At 36.2% G+C, this 26,448-nt stretch overlaps 1 protein-coding gene across 12 annotated transcripts in view; it reads left to right on the forward strand.

The window, feature by feature from the left end:
* ptprdb (protein tyrosine phosphatase receptor type Db) overlaps positions 1-26,448 on the forward strand; it is a 100,158-nt gene that overhangs the window by 32,319 nt on the left and 41,391 nt on the right. For 5 of the 12 annotated variants that reach the window (XM_077204802.1, XM_077204807.1, XM_077204808.1 and 2 more), the window contains 10 exons: positions 2,104-2,247; positions 4,328-4,473; positions 4,705-4,846; positions 6,096-6,281; positions 7,377-7,385; positions 12,417-12,533; positions 15,374-15,649; positions 16,645-17,226; positions 17,329-17,471; positions 17,569-17,710. In XM_077204802.1, the coding sequence (XP_077060917.1) occupies positions 2,160-2,247; positions 4,328-4,473; positions 4,705-4,846; positions 6,096-6,281; positions 7,377-7,385; positions 12,417-12,533; positions 15,374-15,649; positions 16,645-17,226; positions 17,329-17,471; positions 17,569-17,710 (1,831 nt within the window). In that variant the 5' untranslated portion in view covers positions 2,104-2,159. Of the gene's footprint in view, positions 1-2,103; positions 2,248-4,327; positions 4,474-4,704; positions 4,847-6,095; positions 6,288-7,376; positions 7,386-12,416; positions 12,534-15,373; positions 15,650-16,644; positions 17,227-17,328; positions 17,472-17,568; positions 17,711-19,518; positions 19,822-20,182; positions 20,377-23,315; positions 23,340-23,633; positions 23,752-25,659; positions 26,314-26,448 lie in introns of all 12 variants that reach the window. The other 7 variants (XM_077204811.1, XM_077204809.1, XM_077204806.1 and 4 more) reach the window with 5 other exon arrangements.

A 26,448-nucleotide genomic window follows, 5' to 3' on the forward strand; every position in this document is an offset into this window, starting at 1 on the left:
TTCCTGATAATAATGTGTATTAGGGATTGCGTTAAGCTGCTGTGGAGTGTTTTCCAAATGAGGCAGATGGTGTGTGTGTGTGTGTGTGTGTGTGTGTGTGTGTGTGTGTGTGTGTGTGTGTGTGTGTGTGTGTGTGTGTGTGTGTGTGTGTGTGTGTGTGTGTGTGTGTGTGTGTGTGTGTGTGTGTGTGTGTGTGTGTGTGTGTGTGTGTGTGTGTAGGTTTAGGGGTTGAAGGGCTTCAGTTTTACACGAGTCAGAGATCAGATTGACCCATTTCCTCCACAGTCGAATCCAGACATGTGGAAACACACACTCATTTGGGGTTTGTATGTGTCACCGTTCCCCTCCTTCACTCCCCGTTTCCTACATCATCATGATTCCCTGCAGGAAGTGACATGTGTGGTCTTTTCTCTCTCAGCACTGTAAAAGTAAAGGAAGCCTCAGAGTGCAGGGGAGGAATTAAATATGGATAGGAGACGGGGGAGGCAGCACGGATGAGGGGGTCTGCAACCACTCTCTCTCCTAATGATGTGATGTGATGTGACAAGCGTGGTGCTCATGGGGACAGATTTACCATAGCGATTCCCAACACACCCCCCATCTGTGGCAATCTCCAATGCACAGCATCCATATTTAATGCAACTTTTACTTAGTGCAACTGCCCAACGCTTTCTCTCTTTCTCATTCTCTTTTTTTATATTTTCAGAAGTAAGATACATTATACATTTATGCGCTCTAGGTTATAATTATTGAGTTTATGATAAAGTTTTCAAGCCTGCTGGGGAGAGAGAGAGAGAGGCCTTTAGGAGCTGTCATGTATTATCAAATATTCCATGCTGATTTTTTTTTTACTTAAAGTTTTACAGAGTTTGTATATCTTCCCAGTTATTTTTTGTCCCACTTTTGTTATAACCAGAACAGATGTTAACAGTTTTTGTTCGTCCAACTATCAGCTATTTCTGACAGCTTTGAAGTTTGAGAAATGTCAAACGCGCTGGAGGACAATTACTGTCAGTTTTCTCTGAACTAAATTAAAGGAATAGTTCATCCAAAAAGGAACATCATTAATTCACCCTCATGCCATTCCGAACACATATAGCACTGTTCAAAAGATTCTTATGCTCCAAAAGCCTGCATTTACTAGATCTAAAATACAGTAAAAACAGTACTATTGTCTAAAATAACTCTTGTCTATTTTAAAGTTTAATTTATTCCTGTGATGACAGCTGAAATTTCAGCAACATTACTGCAGTTTTCAGTGTCACGTGATCCTTCAGAAATAATTCTGATATGCTGATTTACTTCTCAATAACATTTCTTCTTATTATTCTCAATATTGAAAGAGTTGTGCTGCTTAATATTTTTGTGGAAACCTTAATTCATATTGTTCAGGATTCTCTAGTGAACAGAAGGTTCAAAAGAACTGCATTTATGGTCTTTTGTAACATTATAAATATCTTTACTGTCACTTTTGATCAATTTAATGTACAGTATCCTTGCCAAATAGAAGTATTTATTTCTTTTAAATAAAATGGATTTTTCCTTGGAACACTGAAGAGATCTATTGCAGAATGTCTTCATTGAACTTTTCTGTAAACTAAATTAATTGGGGACTAGGGCTGTCAAGCTTAAAAAACACTATAATTTTAAATAAATATTTAAAAATCATAAAAATATGTGCCAGTTTTGATGTCAACGAGAATCGGCCTTGATACACCATTTTTGAATATACCTAAACATGAATGACAGAACTTATGTAAAGATTTTCATTAAGTTGTATAGCTTCAGAAGATTTATTTATATTCATTCATTAATTTTGGAGCTCAACAGCCCCCATTCGGTTTGGAACAACATTAGGGTGTGTAAATGGGTGAACTATTCCTTTAATGCAAGCTAGACTACTCTCTGCCTGTGAAGGCTCTATGTTAAATGATATGTTCATTGTTCAGGAATTGATTGACCACTCAGTCATTTGTTATCTGATCCTCAGAGAAAGTCTTACACACAGAGTACTAATTGATTAATGCGATCGATTCATGTCATGCGCTGCGGCCTACACATGTGACTGACAGATATGGTTGCTTGTTCACATGTGTATTTTAGGTTATGAGTGCATTTACAGCTTGGTGATCCACATAAACAGACCAGCCAATGAGAGGATGGCCAGAGGTCACATGATCTGCAGAAGAGCCTACCAGCCGGTACTACTGATTCTACTGAGCGTGCTCCAGCTGGTGCATACGCAAGGTGAGTACACAGGCATCAAAAACATATCAAACAGTGGCAGAATCCTCTGAAACTCAGAATAATTGCTGTCTCTTTTCATGAAATGCTCTAGTTCCACAATCCCCACCAGTATAAAGGATAAAGGCACACTTTAATGCAGCTTACAACGTAGTATGTAATTAAAAAATAAGGTTTGCGAACATGCTAAGCAATTTCATAATGCTAAACCAGTTGGATGGATTATAATACTATCCTCCATTTGTTTCTTTCACTGCACCAAATGTCCGGATCAGTGCACAATACAACTGTGCCCTTCGCTGTCTACGTAAAGAAATGACGTCAACATTTAATACATGGATGTAATACATCTTTTCATTTGATGACCATGGCAAAACATTTCAGCAGATAATCAGGCCTGCATTTTGTTATACTAGTAGAAGAGGGAAAAAAATACCATTGTGTTTTTAGTTGTTAAGAATTTAAATGCAGAAGAAATTATTACATTTCATTAAAATATAGTTAATTGTATTCATTTAATTTATTAAATAGATTTATTATGTGGGTGTAAAAAAATACATATTTTATGAATTATTTTCATTTAATTATTTTATAATAATAATAATTATAAACATTGTATTGTTCTCTCTATGGTCTTTGTAATTGAATATAAATATGAAAATAAAGAGTAGTTGCACTCAAGGGCTTTGTTTTGCAAATGTTATCTGCGCCTGTGTAGATTAAAGCATGTAAAGTTAAGATGAAGAGATTTCATTGCACATCATCTGGGGTGATGACATGAACATTCAGCCACGCTCTTACATTGTTCTGTTTGAACCGGAGCTGAACCTTTGGTTAGTTACACATGCCATTAGTTTAGAGCTGCTGGTCAGTGGGTTATAGAGCAGATTAATGTGACATCATCCGTAGCCCGAGTGGATTAGCAAGCGCTCCAGGCTTTGTCAATTACACTGCTGATCCGCACTTTTCCTCATCTACAAGTTAATTCACTCTGTCTTTCGTATTAACTGTAATGCACTTTTAATGCACGCATGAAGTCACTGCCTGATTTTTAAAGAGGTTTAATGACTTTAAGTCAAAGTCAGGTTTATTTTCATTTTCAACAATGGCGATCAATGTGGTGATTATTTTAAAGGGGTTTTCACATATGATTCTTTTTTTTGCATCTAATTGCATCCAATTCATTTTATTTTATTTTAAACAGCATTTATTTTTAATTTAATTGACACAATAGTATAGAATTTTATTATTTGGTAAAATGTAAAAATAATTATTCGGCCTACATGTAGGGTTACATGCTGGGTTTAAAATTAACAAGCACCAAATGCAGGTAAAACTTTCTTGCCAATTGGTCCATAATGTTTTAGTAACTTAAATGCAAAATTCTATATTTTATTTAGTTTTATTTAAACTAATAGCATTTAAAACATGAAAATAATGATTGGCTTAACTGTGCATGTCATGACATATGTATATATGCAGTACACTTATTCTACTGTTATATTAATTGCATTTGTCGCTTGTTCATTTTAAACCCTGCCGTTAACCTTTACGTTATACTGCTCTATATGAGAACTATAACTTAAAAATGTATGGATGCATTCATATTCATTCTGGAGATTTTAAATACTAGAAGAGAGTTTCCCCATCCTCAAGACTCTTTTGCACTTGAAGGGATAGCTCACCCAAAAATGGATTTTACTCATTTTACTCACCTTCAAGTTGTTCCAGACCTGTATGAATTTCAATACTCTGCTGAACACAAAAGATATATAATCTGTTGTATCGATATGTTCGTAACAAAACAGTTGATTGGCCCCATTGACTTCCATAGTATTAAAAAAAACTATGGAACTCAATGGGGCCCATTAAGTGTTTGGTCACCCATATTCTTTAAAATATCTTTGTGTTCAGTAGAAAATAAAAATAAATCATACAGGTTTGGAAAAATTGAAGAGTGAGTATATGTTGACAGAATTTTCATTTTTGGGTAACTATCCCTTTAACTGGGCTTGTGTTGACCCAGTCATAGTTAATTATGGGTCACCTTGTACAAACCACCAATCTCTGTCCTTCTTGTCAGGTGCTCCTCGGTTCACTCGTATGCCCACTGATCAGATAGGTGTTCAGGGGGGCGTGGCCTCCTTCGTATGTCAAGCCACAGGAGATCCACTGCCCAAAATCACATGGAGCAGAAAAGGCAAAAAAGTCACCAACCAGAGATTTGAGGTAAACTCCCGACCCCCGACTGCACAAACACAAACTGTACAGACAGCTTGCTTACACATTTGCTGCAAGCAGCGAACTAAGGTTGTAACACTACTAAAGTGAGATTCCCATAGTACACTTCCTGTAATTTCACACATTTGTCCTGGCTCAGTGGATTCTATACACATGGCCTTTAAAGACACAGAAGCTATTCAGGGAGTTACTAACACATTTTTCTCTGTCTGTCTGTAGGTGATAGAGTTTGAGGATGGTTCAGGGTCTGTGTTGCGAGTGCAGCCGCTTCGGACTCCGCGAGATGAGGCTATATATGAATGTGTGGCATCTAATGATAGGGGGGAGATCAGCGCCTCCACACGTCTCAGTGTTCTCCGAGGTACAGGATCTGACTGGAAGCTTCTTCAAAAATTTGCTTTAGCTTGGAGTTTCGCTCCTGTCCGCTTCTGTCAAGCTTGCCTGATACATGGCATTTCTGCTATTTTTAGAGAAGTAACACAGAATTTTTGGAAATACCAATTATAAGTAATCATTCAGTGACCAATAATCAATATAATGGCCAAAATACAGCTTTAGGCCAACACTGAATGTACACTTTTTACACATTTTCTATGCTGATTTTGGAGTAAATTTTGCAGATATTATGCATTAAACCAGTTTTTTTAATGAAAAGGATCCCAAAATATGATGATCCCCTTACCCCCTTCCTGAAACATAATAGTAGCTGTATATTTCATGTATAAAGCACACAATTAGAGCATGTCCCAAGCACACAATTATAATGATTATAGCGTTATAATTGTGTACTTGGGAAATGGCTTTTAATGGTGAGACTTTTGTTTTTGTAATCAGGCTCTCAAAAATTATATAAAATTATATTATATAAAATATATTAATGAAATGATTTACACATATTTTTAATTATGTACCCTATATGACAGAACATGTTGCACTTAACTGTATTTTCAAGCAATTCAAAACCATCATGTCGAACAGTGTCTCAGCATCTGAAGTGTCTCAGCTCAAGAAAATAATCAATTTATTATTTATCAGCTTTAATATATTGACAAATTTTTCATATTGGGCTGATAACGATAACATTAAAAATGAACATGTATCAGCCGATAACCGATATGGTGGACGATATATTGTGCATCCCTACTATATTTCAATTATTATCTTAAATTGAGATGTTAACTTTGATAAACCCCAAACATATTTTTTTTTGTAATGAGTAAACAACTTCTTGTACAAAATTTGAAAATAATTATCGGCTTATGTTACATACAAGACTTAAAATGAGCAAGCGTTGTTCTTTTATAAAATGAAAAATGGTCTCAGTTACTGTATATTGTGCATCACTAGTTATATTGTAGTTTGTGGTCTATAATAGTACAGGCTGTTTACGGTCTACAGGAATGGGTCTTTAAGGTGCAGCAAGTGATTTCTGTGAAACACTGTTAAAAAAAGTGAATCAGACCGAGAACCAAAACACACTTGTAGGCAATCAGCAGGAGCATATACACTCATGATGGGGAAGGTGCCTGTGTTGCATAGTGTTTGTTTTGGTGATTTCCAATATCAACAGAGGTGTGAGTGTAATGTTTGTTTGTATTTATTTATTTCAGAGGACCAGCTTCCCGCTGGTTTCCCTAATATTGATATGGGTCCTCAGCTGAAGGTGGTGGAGCGTTCTCGCACCGCTACCATGCTGTGTGCAGCCAGCGGAACACCTGACCCAGAGATCACCTGGTTTAAAGATTTCCTCCCCATAGATACACACACTCATGGTCGGATCAAACAACTACGCTCAGGTGTGTGTGCTCTGAAGGATTTACAGTCTTTGTTCTCTTATTCTCGTTATTTGTTTAAAGGTGCACTTAGCTAATTTTCCTCATTGAAAAATAAATAGTACATTTTATAAATACTTTTTAAATTATGGACACTCGCATGAGATGACGAGTCATATCAGTAGCTTTATAAAAAAAATGGTTCAGTCTACATGGAGCTCGTCTCCTCATGGGGACAGCCATGTTGATATCACATGACCAGCTGTGTTTTGCTGAGCTTGAAACAAGTTACAAATAATAATGTTTACTTCATATATATATATATATATATATATATATAGGTATGGACCAATATTAAAATTATGGCCGATACGATACCGGAAAGCCTATAATTTTTCATGTTGTGCCCAATTTTAAAATTATATACTAAATAAATTAAAATCAATCATCTAAATAAATCATATTAAATGCTAAAAAAAGAAAAATGTAGGCATCACAACATTATTATGTATTGTACAGTATGAAAACCGATATTTATTTTAAAATTTGTTAAAGATTTAACAGCATGTTAAATTGTAAGTGCTTTTAAAGAGTAACTTTAAGTGAGTGTAAAATGCTGGTAGATATAATCTAAATGTAACCAAAAAATTGCATTCACAATTAAAATATCGTCTGATACCGATAAATTAAGAAATTCTATAATTGGATGATAATCAATGTGGTACCGACACACACACACACACACACACACATATATATATATATATATATATATATATATATATATATATATATATATTTCTACATTCTTTAAAAAAACATAATTATAAAAGTACCTGTAAACAAGGAAACCAGACAATACAATAGACATATAAAAGACACAACATAACAGTGGGAAAAATTAAATGTCCTGACACGCAGTCACTGCAAGACCAATGAAACAATCCATGAGATCCCATGCCGCAAACTTGCACGCATAACCTCTCTGAGTGCATCTTTAAAGAAATCCTGTAGCCTAATGTCCTTTCACTCACACACAGTCTCAAACACACTGTTTTTGCTGTGTGACGACCTTAAGTGATAAATGTGCTGTCTCTCTTTCTGTGTTTTAATCTACAGAGTCCTTTGGTAAGTGTGTTATTCTGAGGCACAACACACACTCACTCATGTTCAACCACACAACACACAAACATGTCGTTATTGGTAAAGCGCATGATATATCTACAGTATATATTGAATTTCCCCTAACAATATAGTCACCCTCCCTCCACACACATATTGTCAGAACATTTAACACACAGTATTCACGTACAGTAGATAGTTCTCCTTACCTGAGCGCTGCCCCTCTAACGTGTGGTACTGAGCCTCTCGCTTCCACTCTCACTTACGTTTTCTTGCTCCCTCCTTCACTGGCTCACTCTTTCACTTCTCCAAACACTCACTGCCCTTGGCATTGGATTTCCTGCATCACTACCCCCTTCTCACTCTTTCAGATCTCTCTCTTTCTCTCTTTCTTTCTCTTACTTTGTTGCCTAGATAGGTTTGAATGTCCTAATGCTGAATGTTACAGTGGCTTTTCACCCAAAACCGTAGCCTTTTTTGGCTTTCCTCTTTCTCTGGGCTCGAGTCTGCCTGTCTTAAGTCTCTGTGTTCTTTTCCATGAATTTTATGATCAACTTTTTTAGAAAACAGGTGTCATCCAGAGGTTGTGCTACGAATACTCATTATCCGTCACTTAGAGGATTGTACATTTTTCCGTCATGAAGCCCGCCTGTTAGATTTCACAGGGGTTCTTTAAGGGTGTTCACACTTGTCAGGTTTGGTTCATTTAAAAGCAAACTCTGGTGCGATTGCTCTTAGTGTGGTTCATTTGAATAAGTGTGAGCTTATTCAACGTTTTCATATGAACACGGACCAAATACATTTAAATGAACCCAAAATAGTATGTGATGATGTCACAAGATGCAAGCCTAAAAAGGAAAGAATTCTCAAGCATACCTGTTTTTTCTCATTATAGGAGCTATGTTGTTTATCAGTTCGGCAGAGGCATCAGAAACAGCGTCTCCTTGCAGCATTTTTCTGTGTGTGCGCAACGGAGCAATTTCTGGCGCTCTTTTGATTCCTTTACACATTTTATGAGCTCTTTGTGAGTTCCCAGCTGGTAAAAATACCATTATATGTATGCACATACAAGGAGCACATTTAGTACACAGCATTGTTTTGGATGTTCGAAAAGTTCCGTCTCAAGATATACATGTATGTCATAAAAGCTGTTTTTTTTTCTTTGTTTTGTATCTTTAGGTTTGGTGTTAAAAATGACAGTTTGAACGCTAAGTGAAACAGGACTGAATTTATAATTTTCTTTTTTTGGTTCGGAGACTCCAAAGTGTGAAGTAAACTACAAGTGTGAACTGAGCGTTATTGACAAATATCTTATCTTGTGAAATATGAAACTAAATAATTAAGAGAGAACGCAAAAGCATTTAAATATATATTTTTTCCTCCCATTTCGTATTTTTTTACATCACCGTGTCCCTTTAGAAGCTCCGTAGAATGCATCATTTCTTTTCCAAACAAATTCGGCTTTGGGCACATCTCTACTTCTAATTCCTATTTGCATACTAGAAGTAACTTTACAACTACATGTCAACTAACTCTCATTAATTTGCAACTACATGCCAACTATTAATGTATTAGTAGACTGGGTTAGGTTTAGGGTTAGTAGAATAAGTTTACATGCACATGTAAAGTTACTTATATTAAGTAGAAGGTCTGTTAGGAAACCATAAAAATAAAATGTTAGCAGATATTAAGCAGACAGTCTACTAATACTCTAAGACTGGTACTTGACATGTTGTTGCAAAGGAACTTATAGTGGAATGTCTACAGTGAAGTATCGAAATAAAGTGTTACCACATATTTACTATGGGAATGGCTAAAAATGTTTCTGAAATAGGGATACACAATAGACCAGATGCTTTTTTTTTATTAAAGCATTTTTTTAATTATTTGTGAAATTGTAATCATATTTGAAAATATTTATAAAGTATAATCTTTAAAACGTGCTAAATGACGGAAAAATTTCAGTTCTTTTTGGTTAAGACAACCTCTGTTGCCATCTCATAGAATCCCAACATACACTTTGCACTTAAGACATGAAGAGTCTCCCTCCTCCCCTCTTTCTCTTTCTTGCACACTTTATTTTTGCTGTTTCTATTTGATCCCACTATCTTTCTGTTTTCTTTCTCTGTATCTACTTTTCACTCTCTCTCTCTCTGTCACTTTTTTTTTCTCATTCTCCCTCGCTGCACTAACTCGTCTTCTCTTTAATCTCCCATCTGCTTTCATTCTCACACATCCAGGGGGTACGCCTATCCGAGGTAAGAGACAAAAGCAACCCACCACATCTATCCTCACCTTATCGCTCTCTTTCTTTCTTCCCTTTCCCCTCTCCCTCCTCTTTCCTCTTCTCTCTTTCCATATCTCTCTCTCTCTCTCTCTCTCTGATTGTTTGACTAACAGTGTCATTTTCAGAGACTGTGTTTATCATGATTAATGTTTGGGTTCTGTTGCCATGATAAAACTACCTCCCCTTTATGCAGAGCTTATCTGAATGTGTTATTTTCATGGTGAATTAAAATCAAATAGACATTAATTTTGTGAGTTGATAAAAATAATTTGAAATCTCTACTTTAGGGGAGAAAAATGAAGGAGGATTTACTTTAGTGGTTGTTCAATATGTTTTTTAAAGGCCCCCTGATGCAGTTTTCTTTCTTGTGGTGATGTATTACCCATTGAAAAAGGAAGCATGGGCAGCTCATATTGAAAGGCTCATCCCTAAAACATACGTACGAGGTATTAAAAGGAGGGTTGTTCTTATTCTAGATAGCATATTCTTTAACCCAAAATTTATAAATGAGTCATCTTTTGTTTTTGGCCTGTTGTCTTAAAAGGCTATACATTTAAAATGTGTATATCCTCTAAAAGTGCATAGCATTTAAAGAAATTCAAAGCTAACTGCCATGGACTAAATTTTTGGGATCTTTCAACTTTTATGTTTAGTCCCCTTTTCCAACCTTTGAATGGTTGCATCATTGCTTGAAACTGAAAAAAAATTGATATGCTATAATTTTTTAGTAGAGTAGCAGATATCAGAGATGACTTAAGGCCCCGATATATTTCAAGTGAAATCGAAGTACGAACTGATGTGATGAGATGAAGTTTATTTGGAGTTCGTTTTGGGAGATCAAAACAGCTTGCCAAAGCGAACTTTCCGGAAAAGTTTGCTACAGCTGGCAAACACCTTTATACTACCATTGGTCCGTGGCGATTATGTAATAGGTGGGTGTGCACTGAGGCTCCGCCTTCTTTCTTGTGGAAATCTTTTCTGGTTCATTTCTCCTGCTCAGTCTGTTGAGGTCAGACGTCCGGGAGAAAAACATGAACACACTGGAGAGCTGCTTTATAGTATAAAATGAAGTTATATTTCTTGATTTTAAGCAATTTATTGTATGAAGTGCTATTTAAATAAAAGTGACGTAACTTTACTAGAGTGCCGAATTGCAGAGCTTGTGCAAACATATCCATGTTGCTATGATCAGATACTTTTCTTATGCTTTGTTAAAATGCTTGCTGTCTCAATTTCATTGTGTGTTTGTTTTATTATTGAGAGGAAAGCGCACAGCATGTATTTACATACTCATCTAAACTTTGCTCTCAGCAGTATGGGCGGCATCAGATGTTCACTAACAGTATATCGCTGGTCACATATTTTGAATTTTGTTTTACGCCTAAACTTCGCCGTGAGTATATCGGGGCCTTTATGCGTTTGAATGATGGGAAAAGATAAGCGATTAGCTAAATTAACTTATAATATATTGTGAAAATATAGACCAAATCTGATTTTTCATTTCTGTAATTTCTCTGAATATTGAAAATATTGATATTTTTCTGAAATGCTGTTAATTTATTCCAATTAAAATATTTTTCCTGTTTTTAGTGTTTTTCTCACGCTCTTCTGATCCCTGTGCGGATCTTTTCACTTCTTTCTCTCTCTAATTAAACATCACTTCATTTTTCAGCTAGAAATTTCTACTTGGATGATAAATCAGGCTTTTTATTATTTTTATCTTGTCTTTTTAATGAAGGCTTTATAGAATCTGCTCTACATACTGTGCAACAGCCTGTGTCTCTTTTTGGAGTCTTTTCTTTCTGTCTGTGTTTATATCTAAATATTAATATTAAAAAAAAAAATGATTGAAAGAGACTTGCTTTGTTTCTCTTTGGTAAGAACATTTGCTTGATTGCTTTGTTTTTGAGATATCAAGGCAATATTTTGTTTATTTTATTCTTGCCAGACTTGTTCCAGGAGTTTTTTTCTAAATACTCTGATGATTTATATGTTGTTTTAACTCTCTTGGCCACTGTAATTTTGTCTGATATTTACATGTAAACCCGTTTGTGTGGTGTTGGCATGTCTGAGTTTCAGTTAACAAAATTGTTGAGCTTTATGGACAGCATCTGTGACGTACTTTCGATTTTCCATGGAAAATAATTTTTACTCATCCCTTAGTTTGTGCAAACAAACAGAAATTGTGTACAGTAATGCACTCATAATAGATGTCAATAGAGCAAGCCTGAGAAAGGTCAACTGAACGAAACGCTGCAAATACATTTTTTAATAGTGTGCAGGATTTATAATTTTCTCTTGATAACTTAGTTTAAAATTATAAATTAATTATTTTTTTTTTCATTAGTTTATATTGGACTTTTTTCCAACACATGATCCGACTAATAATTTGGTTGTGCAAGACACTGTATTTTTCTACTGGGAAAAAAAATTTAACATGTACTTAGAAAGTATTGCTATGGCATTACACTAGCGTTATAGAATCTCTTACTAACTTTGTGAAAAGAATGTGAAATTTCAGTAAGTATATTCACTTAAATAAAACAATATACAGTATATAAAATGCTTTTGTTTGACGAGTTAAACTTATTTTCTGTGATGATCAACAGCAGGCCACAGATATTGTTGTATAGAGCTTAACTTGTACAGTACATGGAACTTTCCATCCAAAGGACTTGGCTGGTGACAAAGTATGTGCATGTGTCGTTGTGTTGTAAATGTTTTGCCTTTATATGTGCATATGTATCCAGGTGCACTTCAGATTGATCAGAGTGAAGAAACTGATCAGGGTAAATACGAGTGTGTCGCAACCAACAGTGAAGGAACGCGCTACTCGACACCAGCTAACCTTTACGTCAGAGGTACAGCTTTGAGTTACTTATTTGAGAGCTGTAGAATTAAAAAAATGTAACCTGTAACTACACATCCTTATGAATAGATACGTGTCAAAGCAAATCTCTGTAGTCTGATCTGTCTGATTCTTCTTAGATCATCTCCTCTTATCAAGGTCGTAACCATGTCTTGAACACTGGGGGGGACCAACGTTTTTTTCTTTTTTTTTTGGTCTTTTTATTTAAAGAAATAATAATAATTAATGGATTAAAGTTAATTTAAGGGAATAAAGAAGAAATAAGAAAGCTAAAAGAAGTTCCAGGTCTAATTGTAGCCTAAAACAGTAGGTAGTCAACCAGAATACCTATTACCGCCGTCCCAGCCGCCGCGGCAAAACCACCGCGGCAAAAATAAACCAGTCGTAATAAATAAAAGAAAAATAATTTAAAAAGAAATGACCGCCAGGTGGCGCGAATGGATATTGTGCAAAACAGCAGAAATTGCCGCATTTTAAAATGTAAGTGGGGTAAATGTCAATTAATAGTAAGGATGAAATACTACAACTATGGTAAAAAGAATAGAAAGTTTTTTTAGGACAGAAAATGTAGGCCTAGACGTTGGTGGGCGACTTAAGTCTATTCCCTAGGGGAGCAGCGCGATAACAAAAAAAACAAAAACAAATTAATAACAAAAATAAATTAGGTGCAATGAAGTACTATTCTATTGAGGAATGAGACGAACGAAGAGCGTTTCTCGTTCATGTGCGCGAACACAGGAGAAACGAACACTCGAGAAATGAACGTTTGGGAATATTTCAGTGAGCAAATTCATGGCCGAGTGATAGAACTTACGTTTCGATCATTTAGATGACACGGGTTCAAATCCCGAACACTACTCTAAATTTTATATTAGCCTATTAATGCATTTTTATAGTTATTAATAGAGATTTGTTTATATTTATAAAATAAAATTACCATGCATTTCCATTTTACACTAAGGAACAAATATTATCCAACAGAATGATTTTACATCTTATTACGCACACACTCTTTCACTGTAAAAACTAAAAATGTCGCGTTGGAATTCACACTCGTCTTCAGTGAATAGTAAGCCCCGCCTTCTTTAATCTGATTGGCCATCATTTTGACATTGACAAGCGTTGAGGCAGACCAGCCTAAAAATGTAACTTTTTAAACTTTCTGTCTTCCTAACAACAAACGGAGCAGTGCGTATTGGAGAGCAGCATTAAGAAATATCGTATATTGTGGGGGGTGGGAGGGGGAGGGCAATTTGTCCATTTCTAATTAAATACTTGTCCCCCTCAATGCCTATGGTGGTTACGGCCCTGCCTCTTACGTACCTTAGACACGTTGACATTGTTTGTTTGTTTCTCCCTGTTGTCTCACGTCTCACTGCTGGACTCCTGTGTAGAATTAAGAGATGGTAAGTGCTCTTCAAACCAGTGCTCAATTTCTTACTCTAATCTGAGTTTCAGACCCTCACATTTACATAATCCTTCCCCTCCACTGGGATTCCCTCCCTCCGGACAGTCTAACTCACTTTCCAGATCCTAATACTGCATATGTCATTTGACACTAATCCGCCACATTTTACCTGATCCTTCTTAACTGCATTCCATAACATTATGCTGATAGCAAATTATATCATAGTAATGTCATGTACCCATTTGAACTTCTGTCCATTTACAATTTACAAAATTACAATTTATTTCATACATTCATCCTAGCTTATTTGTGTGTTTGTAATAGTATACTGTTACTGCTCCATTTTCACAAATTATTTTCACAATTTGTAAGCAGGGAGAAGTGTGGGAATTTTATTTTGAAAGGAAAATAAGATAAGGTAAAATTTATAATATATAATATATTTCTTGACTCAATGAAATTACAAGAAATAATCTATAACCATGATTTAAAAAATATTACTAAAAAAGGGTTTACACTTCACAATAAGGTTCCATTTATTAACATGAACTAACAATAAAAAATGCTTAACCAGCTAAATAAGTTAATTTCAGCATTTACTGTTACATTATAAAAATCTAAAGTTGTATCTGTTAAAATGATTTAATGGTCATTGGCTAACATAAACTAACAATGAACAGTTTAATTTTTATTAAATTATGTTAACAAAGATGAATAAATACTGTAACAAATGCACAGAGAATACGGTTTCATTTCAAATAAAAGTTTTTACATACAAATTTACAGTTTTGTTATCCGCATTTTCATAAACCAGCCAGTAAAGGTCAGTATTTTAAAAACTTTTTTTCAACATTTAAAAGACAAACTCACTAACATTATCTGGCACACTTTACCCCACAGATACCAGTTTGAGAGATAATTTTTACTCAAATCTTGGCTAATCCGTGGCAAAATGTAGTTGTATTTGTACTCCAGCAATTAACCTAAATATGTCACCTTTTATTATATTTATGAAATATATGATATTTTTAGACTTTGATAAATTTGCTTTGATAAAAAAAATGATTAAAAAAAACTGTAGAATATGTACTTTGAAATGTCAAATACAGTTCTTTAGCATAAAAAAATGCATATCACTTTTTAATGTGCATCTCTCGATCACAGGCAGCTGTATTTGATGGCTTATTTTCTTTATATAACATTTATATACATATTTGATGGCTTCTTCTAGTATATATGAGTACCTGATAACAATTATGCATAGTTTGATCCATTAAAGTGGTGATACAGCCACATCTCTTCTCTACAAAACACATTAATAACCTGCAGTGTACAACACCCTGAGGGCGTATCTTATTAGAAGCGGTGCTCTCTGTAGCATTAATAATGTCTTTAGCATGACTTAGTAAATGGCTCACTGTCTTTTACACCCTCAGTGCGTCGCATCCCTCCTCGGTTCTCAGTGCCACCGATGGATTATGAGATCATGCCGGGAGGAAGTGTGAATATCTCCTGTCAGGCAGTGGGCGTTCCCATGCCATATGTCAAGTGGATGCTGGGAGCCGAGGATCTGACACCAGAAGATGACATGCCTATTGGGCGAAATGTTTTGGAGCTCACAGATGTACGCCAGTCTGCCAACTACACGTGTGTGGCAATGTCTACACTTGGAGTTATTGAAACTGTTGCCCAGATCACAGTTAAAGGTACACAGGAGTGATGTTTAAACACTCTCAAAGAAAATGCTTATTCTTATTGAAGAAAAAAACAACATCATTTAGTTAAACAATAAAGTTCCATAGGAGGAGCCAATATTAAAGAAGCATGGGAGCTGATGGTGGTTCAAAAACCTAGTGAGCTGCCTTGCTGTCTCTTGCCTGGCTAACTAAAATGTAACCTCATATAAGTCAATGACTTGGAACACTCTTCATAGGCTACGACTCACTCTGAGTACACATCAAACACATTTGATTTCAAAAGGCTTGTTCATTTTTTTAAAGAAAACAAGCTGAAATAAGCATAAAAATGAGTTTCAGAATTTGGCAAGTATTAGCTATTATGTAGGAGGCAGTATAACGGCTGTCTATCTTTTTTTACAACCTTTGCATTATGAGCGTCTGTAATGCCTTTAAATGCTATCATATGTCATGTAATTTCATGATACTAAATGAAAATAAGTTTAGTAGTATTTAAATTTTTCTGAAAGTAAGCCATTTTATTTTTCACTACCATTCTTAAGTTTGGGGTCGGTATGATTTTTTAAAATGTTTTAAAAAGAATTATCTTATGCTCACCAAGATTGCAATTATATGAACATACATTATAACGGTAACATTTTGAAATAATATTACAATTAAAAATAAATGTTTTTTATTTAAAAATATCTTAAAATGTAATTTATTCCTGTTAAATCAGAGCTGAATTTTTATCAGCCATTACTTCTGTCTTCAGTGTCATTTTATTATATTATATTATATTATATTATATTATATTATATTATATTATATTATATTATGTTATGTTAAAATACAGTACATTTGTGCTGCTTAATATTTTGTGGAAATCATGATACCTTTTTTCATGATTCTTTGATGAATATAAAGTTTTAAAAAAATAGCATTTATTGTAAATAGATTTTTTTTGTAGAATTCATTTGTAGAAATGTTCCCTAATTTATTTCTCTCCTTCTTCAACTCAATAGCCCTCCCCAATCCTCCAGGAGCTCCAGTTGTCATGGAGCGATCTGCCACCAGCATTACTCTGATGTGGGACAGTGGAAATCCACTTGCTGTTTCTTATTACATCATTCAGTATCGTCCCGCCTCCTCCACCGACACCTTTAAAGAAATTGATGCCATAGCAACAACTCGTTACAGCGTGGGTGGACTCAGCCCCTACTCGCACTACCATTTCCGGGTCATGGCGGTGAATTCGATTGGCCGCGGCCCAGCAAGTCAGACCGTGGAAGCTCGCACAGCCGAACAGGCGCCTAGTTCCCCTCCTCGTCGTGTCAGAGGTCGCATGCTGAGTGGTTCCACAGCGATGGTGCAGTGGGAGGAGCCAGAGGAAGCCAACGGTCAGGTGGTTGGGTACAGGGTGTATTACACGTCGGATTCGTCTCTGTCTGTGAGCCAATGGGAAAAGGAAATGGTTCGAGGGGCTAATTTTTTAAACGTACGAGACCTGACACCCAACAAAACATATTATATTAGAGTGCTTGCCTTTACCGCAGTCGGAGATGGACCTCTTTCCAGCGATCTGCACATCATTGCCAAGACAGGAGGTGAGCAGTTTGTGAAGTTGGGATTATTCTAATATTGCAGGTTATTTTGTTTCGGCTGCATCATTCTCTAAGCATTGTCTTTCTGCTTCCACTCATTTTTAGTCCCATCCCAGCCCACAGAACCGAAGGCAGAGGTGAAATCAGAGACCAGCATTCTTCTGTCGTGGATCCCTCCTGCTCACAGTGGCACAGATGCCATCACTGGCTATGAGCTCATTTACAGGCTTGGAGACCAGCCAGAGCAGGTACGCACACACATACACACAAACACACACACACACATACTTTTTCATTTTGCAGTGTCTGGTTTAATGCTAATTCCTTTAAACCTCTCACTTCCAGAAAATATCATTTGATCCAAGCTCCAGTTATCTGCTGAAGAATCTGAAGCCGTTTTCCAGCTACGTATTTCAACTAGCAGCGCGCAGTAAACACGGCCTGGGGGCATTCACCAGTGAAATCACCGTTCAGACTCCACAGACACGTATGAGTGATTCTATAATTGGAGTTACATTTTGCATTTCAAAAAGTTAAGGAAAATAATTGTTCAGTAAAAGAAATTCTTTCCAGTATCTTATTGAAAATGTATTCAATTTTAATAATTCACTGCTTGCCAAACATAAGTTACTTCCTTTTCTTACCTTTAATAAAAATACAGATTTTTTTTAGTATTGTTTGTCAACTCTGTTACTTTCAATTCTGTTGCACACTATCAGCATTGTTCTACCTTGGTAACAGAATTGGATGGTAACAGAACGGACAATCTTAAGCTTTTTAGCCAAAAACTCTACTTGCTAGCACAAATGCTAAGAGCACATTGCACTATTGAAATCATGGTTAAAAGACCTTTAAACAACCCACTGTATGATCATTTTTCCTTTTGATATTCTGGTACAATTTTTTATGTTTTACAAAATAACTTTGTGTAAGAACTTTTTATATTAAAATATATTCTCAGAGAGCACACATACCTTTCAGTGCTTCAGATCTTATTAGTGGGAAAGTGACATAATTTCCAGTATCTTACATAGTTTTGGGAGATAATTCCACCAATTTAAATGCAACGTTTGGTGCAGTAACATAATTGACGCAAGATTTATTAACACATTTTCATAAGATAAAAGTTATTTTTAAATAATTTAACGTTGTAGAATTAGGAAAATTACTATTTAGGACTTATATAAATAAAAAAAAATGAAATATTACCAAAAGAAAATTAAAATAAATAATTTTGATTGCACAATGATACATTATGGAATAAATACTCTAACTTATTCAAACAACAAGAAATCATTATTATAAGCTATGTAAGACATTTTTTACAGAAAATATTATTTTGTTATGGCCTGTAATATCGTGTGATCCATGACAATAGGTACAAAAGTTATAGGAATAAACATTTTAAAACATATTCAAATAGAAAACTGTTATTTTAAATTGCTCAATATTACTGTATTGTTGATTAAATAAATGCAGCACAAGAGGCTTCTTTCAAAGACATTAAAAAGTCTCACCGATCCCAAACTTTTGAATGGAAGTGTATCTTTAAAAAAAAACAAGGACTTCAAATGGGGTGACAGCATTAAACTTGAACAGAATCTTTCAATATAATTAAAGAGATTAATACAGCAAAAAAAAAAAAAAGATCAATTTTATTTATTTTTATTTATATTTATATAAATTATAACTGTATCAGAAACATAGTGATAATCAGCTGCATTAACTAAATTACATGTCATGAATATTGCGTACTCACTGAATCCATCAGTATGAACTGATTCTTTAAATGTATCAGATTTTTTCATGCTGGACATAGAGAGTACAGTTTAAGAGAGCATGTTTTTCATTGCCTTTGTTCACTCGGATGTAAAGACTTGGATTCTGACATGACACAACGCTACTGGATAGAAGTTGTTTGGGAAAGATACAGTAAGCTGTCAGGCCATTGAACATTTAGTGAAGTGTAAAGAGCAGGTAAGAATATGAGACACTCAATGAAAGGATCTGGAAAGAGGGAGTCAAACAAGTAAGTTTCACGTTGAATGTATTCGTTTTTCATTTCAGTTCACCATATGTGTGGACGATCATTTGCAGTTTGATGTCTTGCTTTATTTGACCTGTGTGTGACAACACCACATTTTACGTGTCAATTTTGTCCTTTTATGTCTTTTTTTATCTTTCTCTGATTTCATTTCATTTCCACACATTATCATCCACAACAACACTTAAACTAACCACCGCTGCCTCAACACACACAATTAAACCCACCCAATTCTTTAACCACCCAATCAGAGACCACACCCCCTCCCCAGGAAGTCACATGCATAAGCCCCTCCTCCACAAGTCTACTTCTCAGCTGGGCTCCACCCCTCACAGAGGAAAACGGAATCATAACAGGATACTCCATCCGATATGTGGCAGTGGAACGGGAGAATGACCCCGTGCAGAGGATCCCGAACATCCCATCTAACTGTTTCCGGTACCGGATAGAGGGGCTGAAGAAAGGGACCCTGTACTCTGTGACAGTTGCTGCCCACACTGACACAGGTCAAGGGCCTGAGAGCCTACCGATATTGGTCCGCACAGAGGAAGACGGTATGTGACAGTGCCTTAATTTGACCCCATGACCTGAAGCTGAGCCTCTCCCAAAAGTCCTTCAACATTTGCCTTGGAGACTAGTGGTTGCAATTTTTCTGACTTCTCCCAAGTTCCGCTTTGGATTTCCTTCTTTCAGAATTTTTCCATCTGCATAAATAATTGCATTTGTGCCTTATTCACCCTGGTGGTAACATGCTCATATCCCGTTCCATGGCTAAAGCTTTTTCCCAAAGGATTTATCAAGATAATTGAACCCCAGTACCATACCTCTTTTCCTGACCTTTCCTTGTCCTTCTCCTTTGAGCTGAAAGGAATGTTCAGCTGTGACTATATGTCCTTTACTCAAATGCCCCTTTAGTGCCCAGCGCACCGCCGCGGGGTGTGGATGTGGTGGTCTTAAACGCCACCTCTGCTAGAGTGTCATGGAAACCTCCAGTTGCTGAGCGACAGCATGGAAAGATCCGTGGTTACCAGGTGACATACGCCAGACGAACAGCAGGGGAGAGAACAGTCTCTCCCAGAATTAGGGAACACCTACTGAGAGAGCCACAGGTAGGAGACTTCACCTCATGGACACACACACACACACACACAAATACACTTCTGAAGTCAGTATGTGTTCTTTAGAAATGTGGTGTTTATTTTTGAGTTGTTCTCAGTTTGAAAATAATGAATTCTTGATCTCAAAAATTAAGGACTCTCAAAATTCAAAGACACGCAACTTCACTCTTTTGACACCAAGATGTTCCAAAAAAAAAAAAATATATATATATATTCACACATTTCACAGGTGAAGTTTTTTTCTGGTTGCGTAGAAAATCTTAAAATAATGTTTTATGGTAATTTCTTATTCAAACCTTTAAACAAGTCTTCAGTAAATCTATAAAAAATGTTGAAGTAGGTAAATTTGACTTTTCATAAGAAATAAGATCTCATATTAAAGTTTTTGGTAAACTTTACTTTTGGTAAAAATAAATCTTAAAAATGGTGTTAGTAACACTAGCCTGGGAAAACCCAGACGAACTTCCGGCAAATTTAGATTTGCTCTGCAAGTTAGTCTGGCGAAGAGCCCATTCAAGTTCATTATCAATCTTTCCAAATCGAGGCGCCAATCACAAACGTTGAGGCGGGCTTTACAAAATGACGATCGATCTTATCCGGTTTTAAGGTCTATCCAATTGCTTACAGAGGCATTTGAATGACATCCGTTGGTGACGCCCCTTTGGAAATGAGCCGTCAATGAACCTTCCCCAGACCCTAACTCCGTTACGACTGAGAAAGGTCTGGTTTTAACCAGGCTATAGTAACACTACTTTGCTTTGTCCATTTATATTAGAGCTTAGATTCTCTGCCCGAGCCCGAGCCCGACCCGACCCGCGGGGCGGGCCGGGCCGATATTTCCCGCCACTATGCTCGGGTCGGGTCGGGCCCTTGATCAAGCACGTCACGTGTCACGCGCAGCGTCTCCTCCACTCGCACGCTGTGCTGTATTGTGTAGCTTAAGTGCAACATGGAGCTTGAAGAAGTAAAGAAAAAAATTAAAACAGGAGAATTAACTTTGAGCAAGTATGAAGGAAAGTCGGAGGTATGGAAATATGTTAAACTCGTGGGCAGTGACAACATATGTGTTGGCTTTGTTGAGTCCAAGTGCGGCGCGCTGCTAGAGAGTCTGTATGTGTTGTAGCCATTAAATAAGCGCATTTAGTTTCATATTTATTAAAATATTATAATGTTATTTTTTTCCATCTATGTTGATTATGAAAGTGAACAGAGTTGATAGGAGGATGCGCAATATCAGGAGACATGGAGTGGTTCAGGCATGATTTTGACCACTTCATTATGTTTTGTTTTGTAGAAAGCCTTTCTTTAAAGTGAATTTCGTTCTGTATAAATTGTATCTTAATTTTAATACATTTTTCATCAACCAATTGCCTGAAGAAGAAGAAGCATTAATAAGAAGCAAATATAGCAGGCAATATTCATGACATGGAGGCGCCGGCGAGCCGTGTTCACCATAGCACGTGAACTGGAGCATCTCATCATAAAATTAAATCAATTCTCGGCACGCTTGTCACCGAATTTACTAATTGTTCAATTTGATAAAATTAAAACTATCATTGTGATAATTAATATAATTGAATATTAAATATTAAGTGGCCAATTTTTGCACATTTATTAATAGTATATATATATATATATATATATATATATATATATATATATATATATACAATTGCGCAGCTCCACACTGTCAATGGTCTAGCACCCATTCAGCACCTGCGTTAAAAAATGATCTGGCGTCGCCCCTGGTTATAACGGCCCACATATTAAAAATGGTCGGGTTTAAATCGGGCTCGGGCTCATAATTACAGTTAATGTGTCGGGCCGGGCCGGGCTCGGACACAACGTGCACGGGCTCGGGTCGGGTCGGGCTTGATTTTTTGGGCCCGATCTAAGCTCTAATTTATATTTGTTAAATGTAAAATGCATCATTCAACCAATAAATTCATCAAAGTAACTATACAGTTTTCTTGTTCAACACATAAAAACATAATTTTGTTAGCCGTATATATAGTTCTATAGGACACTAAATATGTGGAGTGAACTTTAATTCTAAAGGTACAATTACTTTACAAAGCAAAGATGTCTAGAATATGATACATAGACCTCAATACTTGACACAATAACAGTCACAATCAACATGACAACACAACAAATATCTAACAATAATACTGACAAAACAAAAGTTTAAATAAAGAGTCAGCAAACAACAAAACATTAATTCTATAACAGTAACCACGTAATTTATTCATGCTGCAGTGTATGCTGTGAACTCACAAACCCTTAACATTTCAGCATTTTTTACCCAGACAACTGTGCTGGACCAGTTGGTACTACATTTGGGTAGATTTTCTTTATTTTATAAACTCATACTGTAATTTACTGCGATCTAATTGTTGTGTTAATAAGTACAAGGTTTATCCAACTTTTTCTAGGTAATTTCCATCGCACAAAATATACAAATTTACACATACCAAAATCAACTTGATCAAAGGCATGTAAAAAACGTTTTCATTAAGTTTCAAAATGTTTACTTTTTTAAGATTTAAAGCAGTGCCACAAATTGAAGAATCACTCACATACTGTACACTAGAACATGATGTCGATCCTAACTATCACTTGATCTGGATGAGCTGTTTGTTTGTCAGTAATTAGGCTTTTTAGCTCAGCTAATGCTCTCTAAATGGACTTTCATTTTGCTTTAATCATCAGATAACATCAGTATCTGCTTATTATCCGCATGCTTAAACAGAACCTCCGATAACTATCTTAGAATCTAAGAGCCTTAAAACCGCTATGTAATTGTTCCAGTGAACCTTTCACACTATTTATTCTCAGTAGACCTTTATTCATTGTGTTGTTGGAAATAATCATATTACATCTTGGCATTCAAATTCATTTTACTTCTTTTTGTGTGTGTGTGTAAACAGCCACAGAATGACTCGAAACAATATGTGAGTATAACTATTTTGAACATGACCCAGAATTTTAACACATTTACTTGAACCAAAGTCCCTTTAAGGCACATCAGTTCACTCTGCAGCCATCTTGGTAATGTTCCAATCCAGACAGCTATATTTTATCTAGGCAATAGGCATGTACAGCTCCTATACTTGAATTGGGGAAAAATGGAATCTGTATGTCAAGATGATTTTTCAATAATGAATTTCAAATAAAATGGACATTTAGTTTCTTTGAATTTTTTTTTTTTTTGATGTATTGTTTTAGTAACTGTATGTGTTTATTAGGACCTGATTTTGACCGATTTATGGCCAAACACTGAATACTCTGTGACCGTGGCTGCGTTCACCTCAAAAGGTGATGGAGCACGCAGCAAGCCTATCGTCATCAGAACTAAACCATCATGTGTGTACACCCTACCACATACATACACATTCATGTTTTGGTATACACACTTATGTTTATCTGCGTGTTAAATAGATAGTTCACCGAAAAATGAAAAGCATTTACTTATCATCATATCATTCCAAATCCAAACCCATATGAATTTATTTTTTCCACCGAACACTAAAGGAGAAAATTTGAAAATAGTTTTATGCTCTTTTCAATGACAATTCCTCTTTCCCCTCTTGTGAGCTGTTGGACATTTCAAATTGTAAGGTGTGAGCTCAACTTTTTTGATTCATAAACGAATCATTGAGACAAATTCTGTGAACCAGATCAATTGATTTACTGAAAAGATCTGCCTCAATAATTATTTGCTAACAAATCTACTTTTATTAACTTAAAAATGCTTGAAAGAAAGCTATGGCAGATGTCAAGATTTTTTGTGAATAACTCTGGATTTTGAGTCAGTTAAAATTTTCGAATTCATAAATCATTCACACAATTTATGAACCTGATCAAACGATTCACTGACTTAAAAATTATTACATAGTGTGTTGTCAATATTTGTTGTGATTTATCTATATTGGATATTGAGTCTGTGATTTCAACTTTTCAAATTGTAAGGCATGAGTTCAACTTTTCAGTTCATAAACGAATCATTCAGACCAATTTTGTGAACTGGATCAAACAATTCTGATTCAAAAGACTTATCTGTTAACAAACTGGACTACTCTTATTCTCTCTTAAAAATATACCAAGGAAAGCTATGGTAAATGTCGAGATTTTCAGTGAATTAATTTTGTTAAAGTCTTTTCATTTTAAAGGGGTCCTATTATGCCCTTCTTGATTTTCTTTTTGGGGTGTACTAGAATATGTTTTCATGCTTGATTGCTAAAAAACGCATTCTTTTTCACATAATTTACATTATTACAGCACTTCTCTCCCCATTCTGCCTCGAACACGTGTAAATATTGACGATGGCGTCAATTTCAAACCAATTGGAGCCTGATTCAGACCCTGACAATGTAACACAAAAAAGAAAATCATGCAGAATGAATATCATGCACAGACTTTGCAAGCGTGAATTTCACAGGACGTTTCAGAGTGCTATGTTTTTTGTAATTTTCTACATTATAGATACGATGTTATCCACCATTTAATCGTGCTATTTGTCGGAAAACTTTACAAACCGTAATCGATCACTAAACCATGGTTCATTTTCCTAAGGAGCAGTGAACCATCTTACAAAAGCGAGAGCTTACATCTTACACAAGATGCTCTCCATAAAATATGCAGCGCACAGATAAACGTTAAGCCTTAGGAAGGTCAAACAAATGAGCTTTGGAAAAGGGGTGGACAAAACAGCATCTCTTTGACATAGCGTCAACACCGTCTTCTCTAATGCAGCTCAACCAGGCCTCGTCCCCTTTTTAAGGTATTCAGTGGGCGGAGATCATTTTAATGAGGAACATTATGACTTAATGATCATTACAGGAACATTATAACATTATGATAAGATCCAGAAAATCGCGTTGTAGTTTAAACGAGCCGTTCGTTGTAGTTCTTGAAAAGTTGATTCTGAGAAAAATAAAATATCTCCCTTTGGAAGGGACTTTGAGCTTTGTAACCGCTGCAGATACTGCAGATCTTTTTTATGCACAAACAAAGTGGAAAAGCACAATCAGTTTGATTATGTTCGCTCCCTGTTCATTGTAATTCAGTTGAAAAGAGCACTGTCTTCTTTTGTGAATTGCGCAAGAAAGTATTTTTTGGAGCTGTGAAGAAAATAAAGACAGAATTTTCATTTTTGAGTGAACTATTGTAATAACCAGAAAGTCAAGTATTTCACTCAACCTAACACATCATGACTTCACTACAGCGCTACATATTTAGTGTTGATCTAAAGTATTGTTCTCTACTCCACAGTGCCAGGTTTGCCCCTGCTTACAGTCTTGCCATCAGAGGATGGCACGGCCCTGCTAAAATGGCAGCCTCCCCCTGCTGGTCTGTCTCCTGTGCTGGGCTACAGGCTCTCATATGGCCAGGCTGACCCGACCTCAGACTCCTTCATGGTGCTGGAGCTAGACGCTAAGGAACGCACCTACACCGTCTCCTCTTTGAGTGCAGGGGTGCTGTATGTTTTTCGGCTCGCGGCCCGTACCATATGGGGTTATGGTTCAAGCGCTCAGGTCACATTTTTAACACCAAACGTGGTGCAAACAACCACAGATGACATGGTAACAATCCCGGGGACAACAGACGGTCAAAAAGTGAGCATACAGGAAACCTTGCCGCTTTTGGCTAACTTGACGGCTGAAAACATCAACTCCTCGTCTGTGATCCTGAAATGGGAGCGACCAAGAAGCTATGACCGGATCCAAGGTTACCGCGTGTGGTTCGCTGTCACCTATAGTAATGGCACGGATATTGCCATGGAATCAGACGTTTCGGAGGCTATAGTGGTTCTTAATGGCCTTCGGGCAAATACTGAGTATGTGGCGAGAGTGTGCATGCTTAGCAAACACGGCCCTGGGGCCTATAGTCTCCCCGTATCCATCAAAACACAACCAGCACAGGAAGGTATGACACTTGTATATCCTCACATACAAACATTTAATGTCAGGCAACCCTTCCTAATCAAGACCACGACATTTTCTTTATTGTGGAAGAATATTTTCTGTTTATGTCTGGTCATTTTTGTCTGTGTTTGTTGGT

Source organism: Siphateles boraxobius, unplaced genomic scaffold (assembly GCF_051911475.1).
Source record: "Siphateles boraxobius isolate OS27281-9 unplaced genomic scaffold, OSU_SipBor_1 119, whole genome shotgun sequence".
Taxonomy (NCBI): domain Eukaryota; kingdom Metazoa; phylum Chordata; class Actinopteri; order Cypriniformes; family Leuciscidae; genus Siphateles; species Siphateles boraxobius.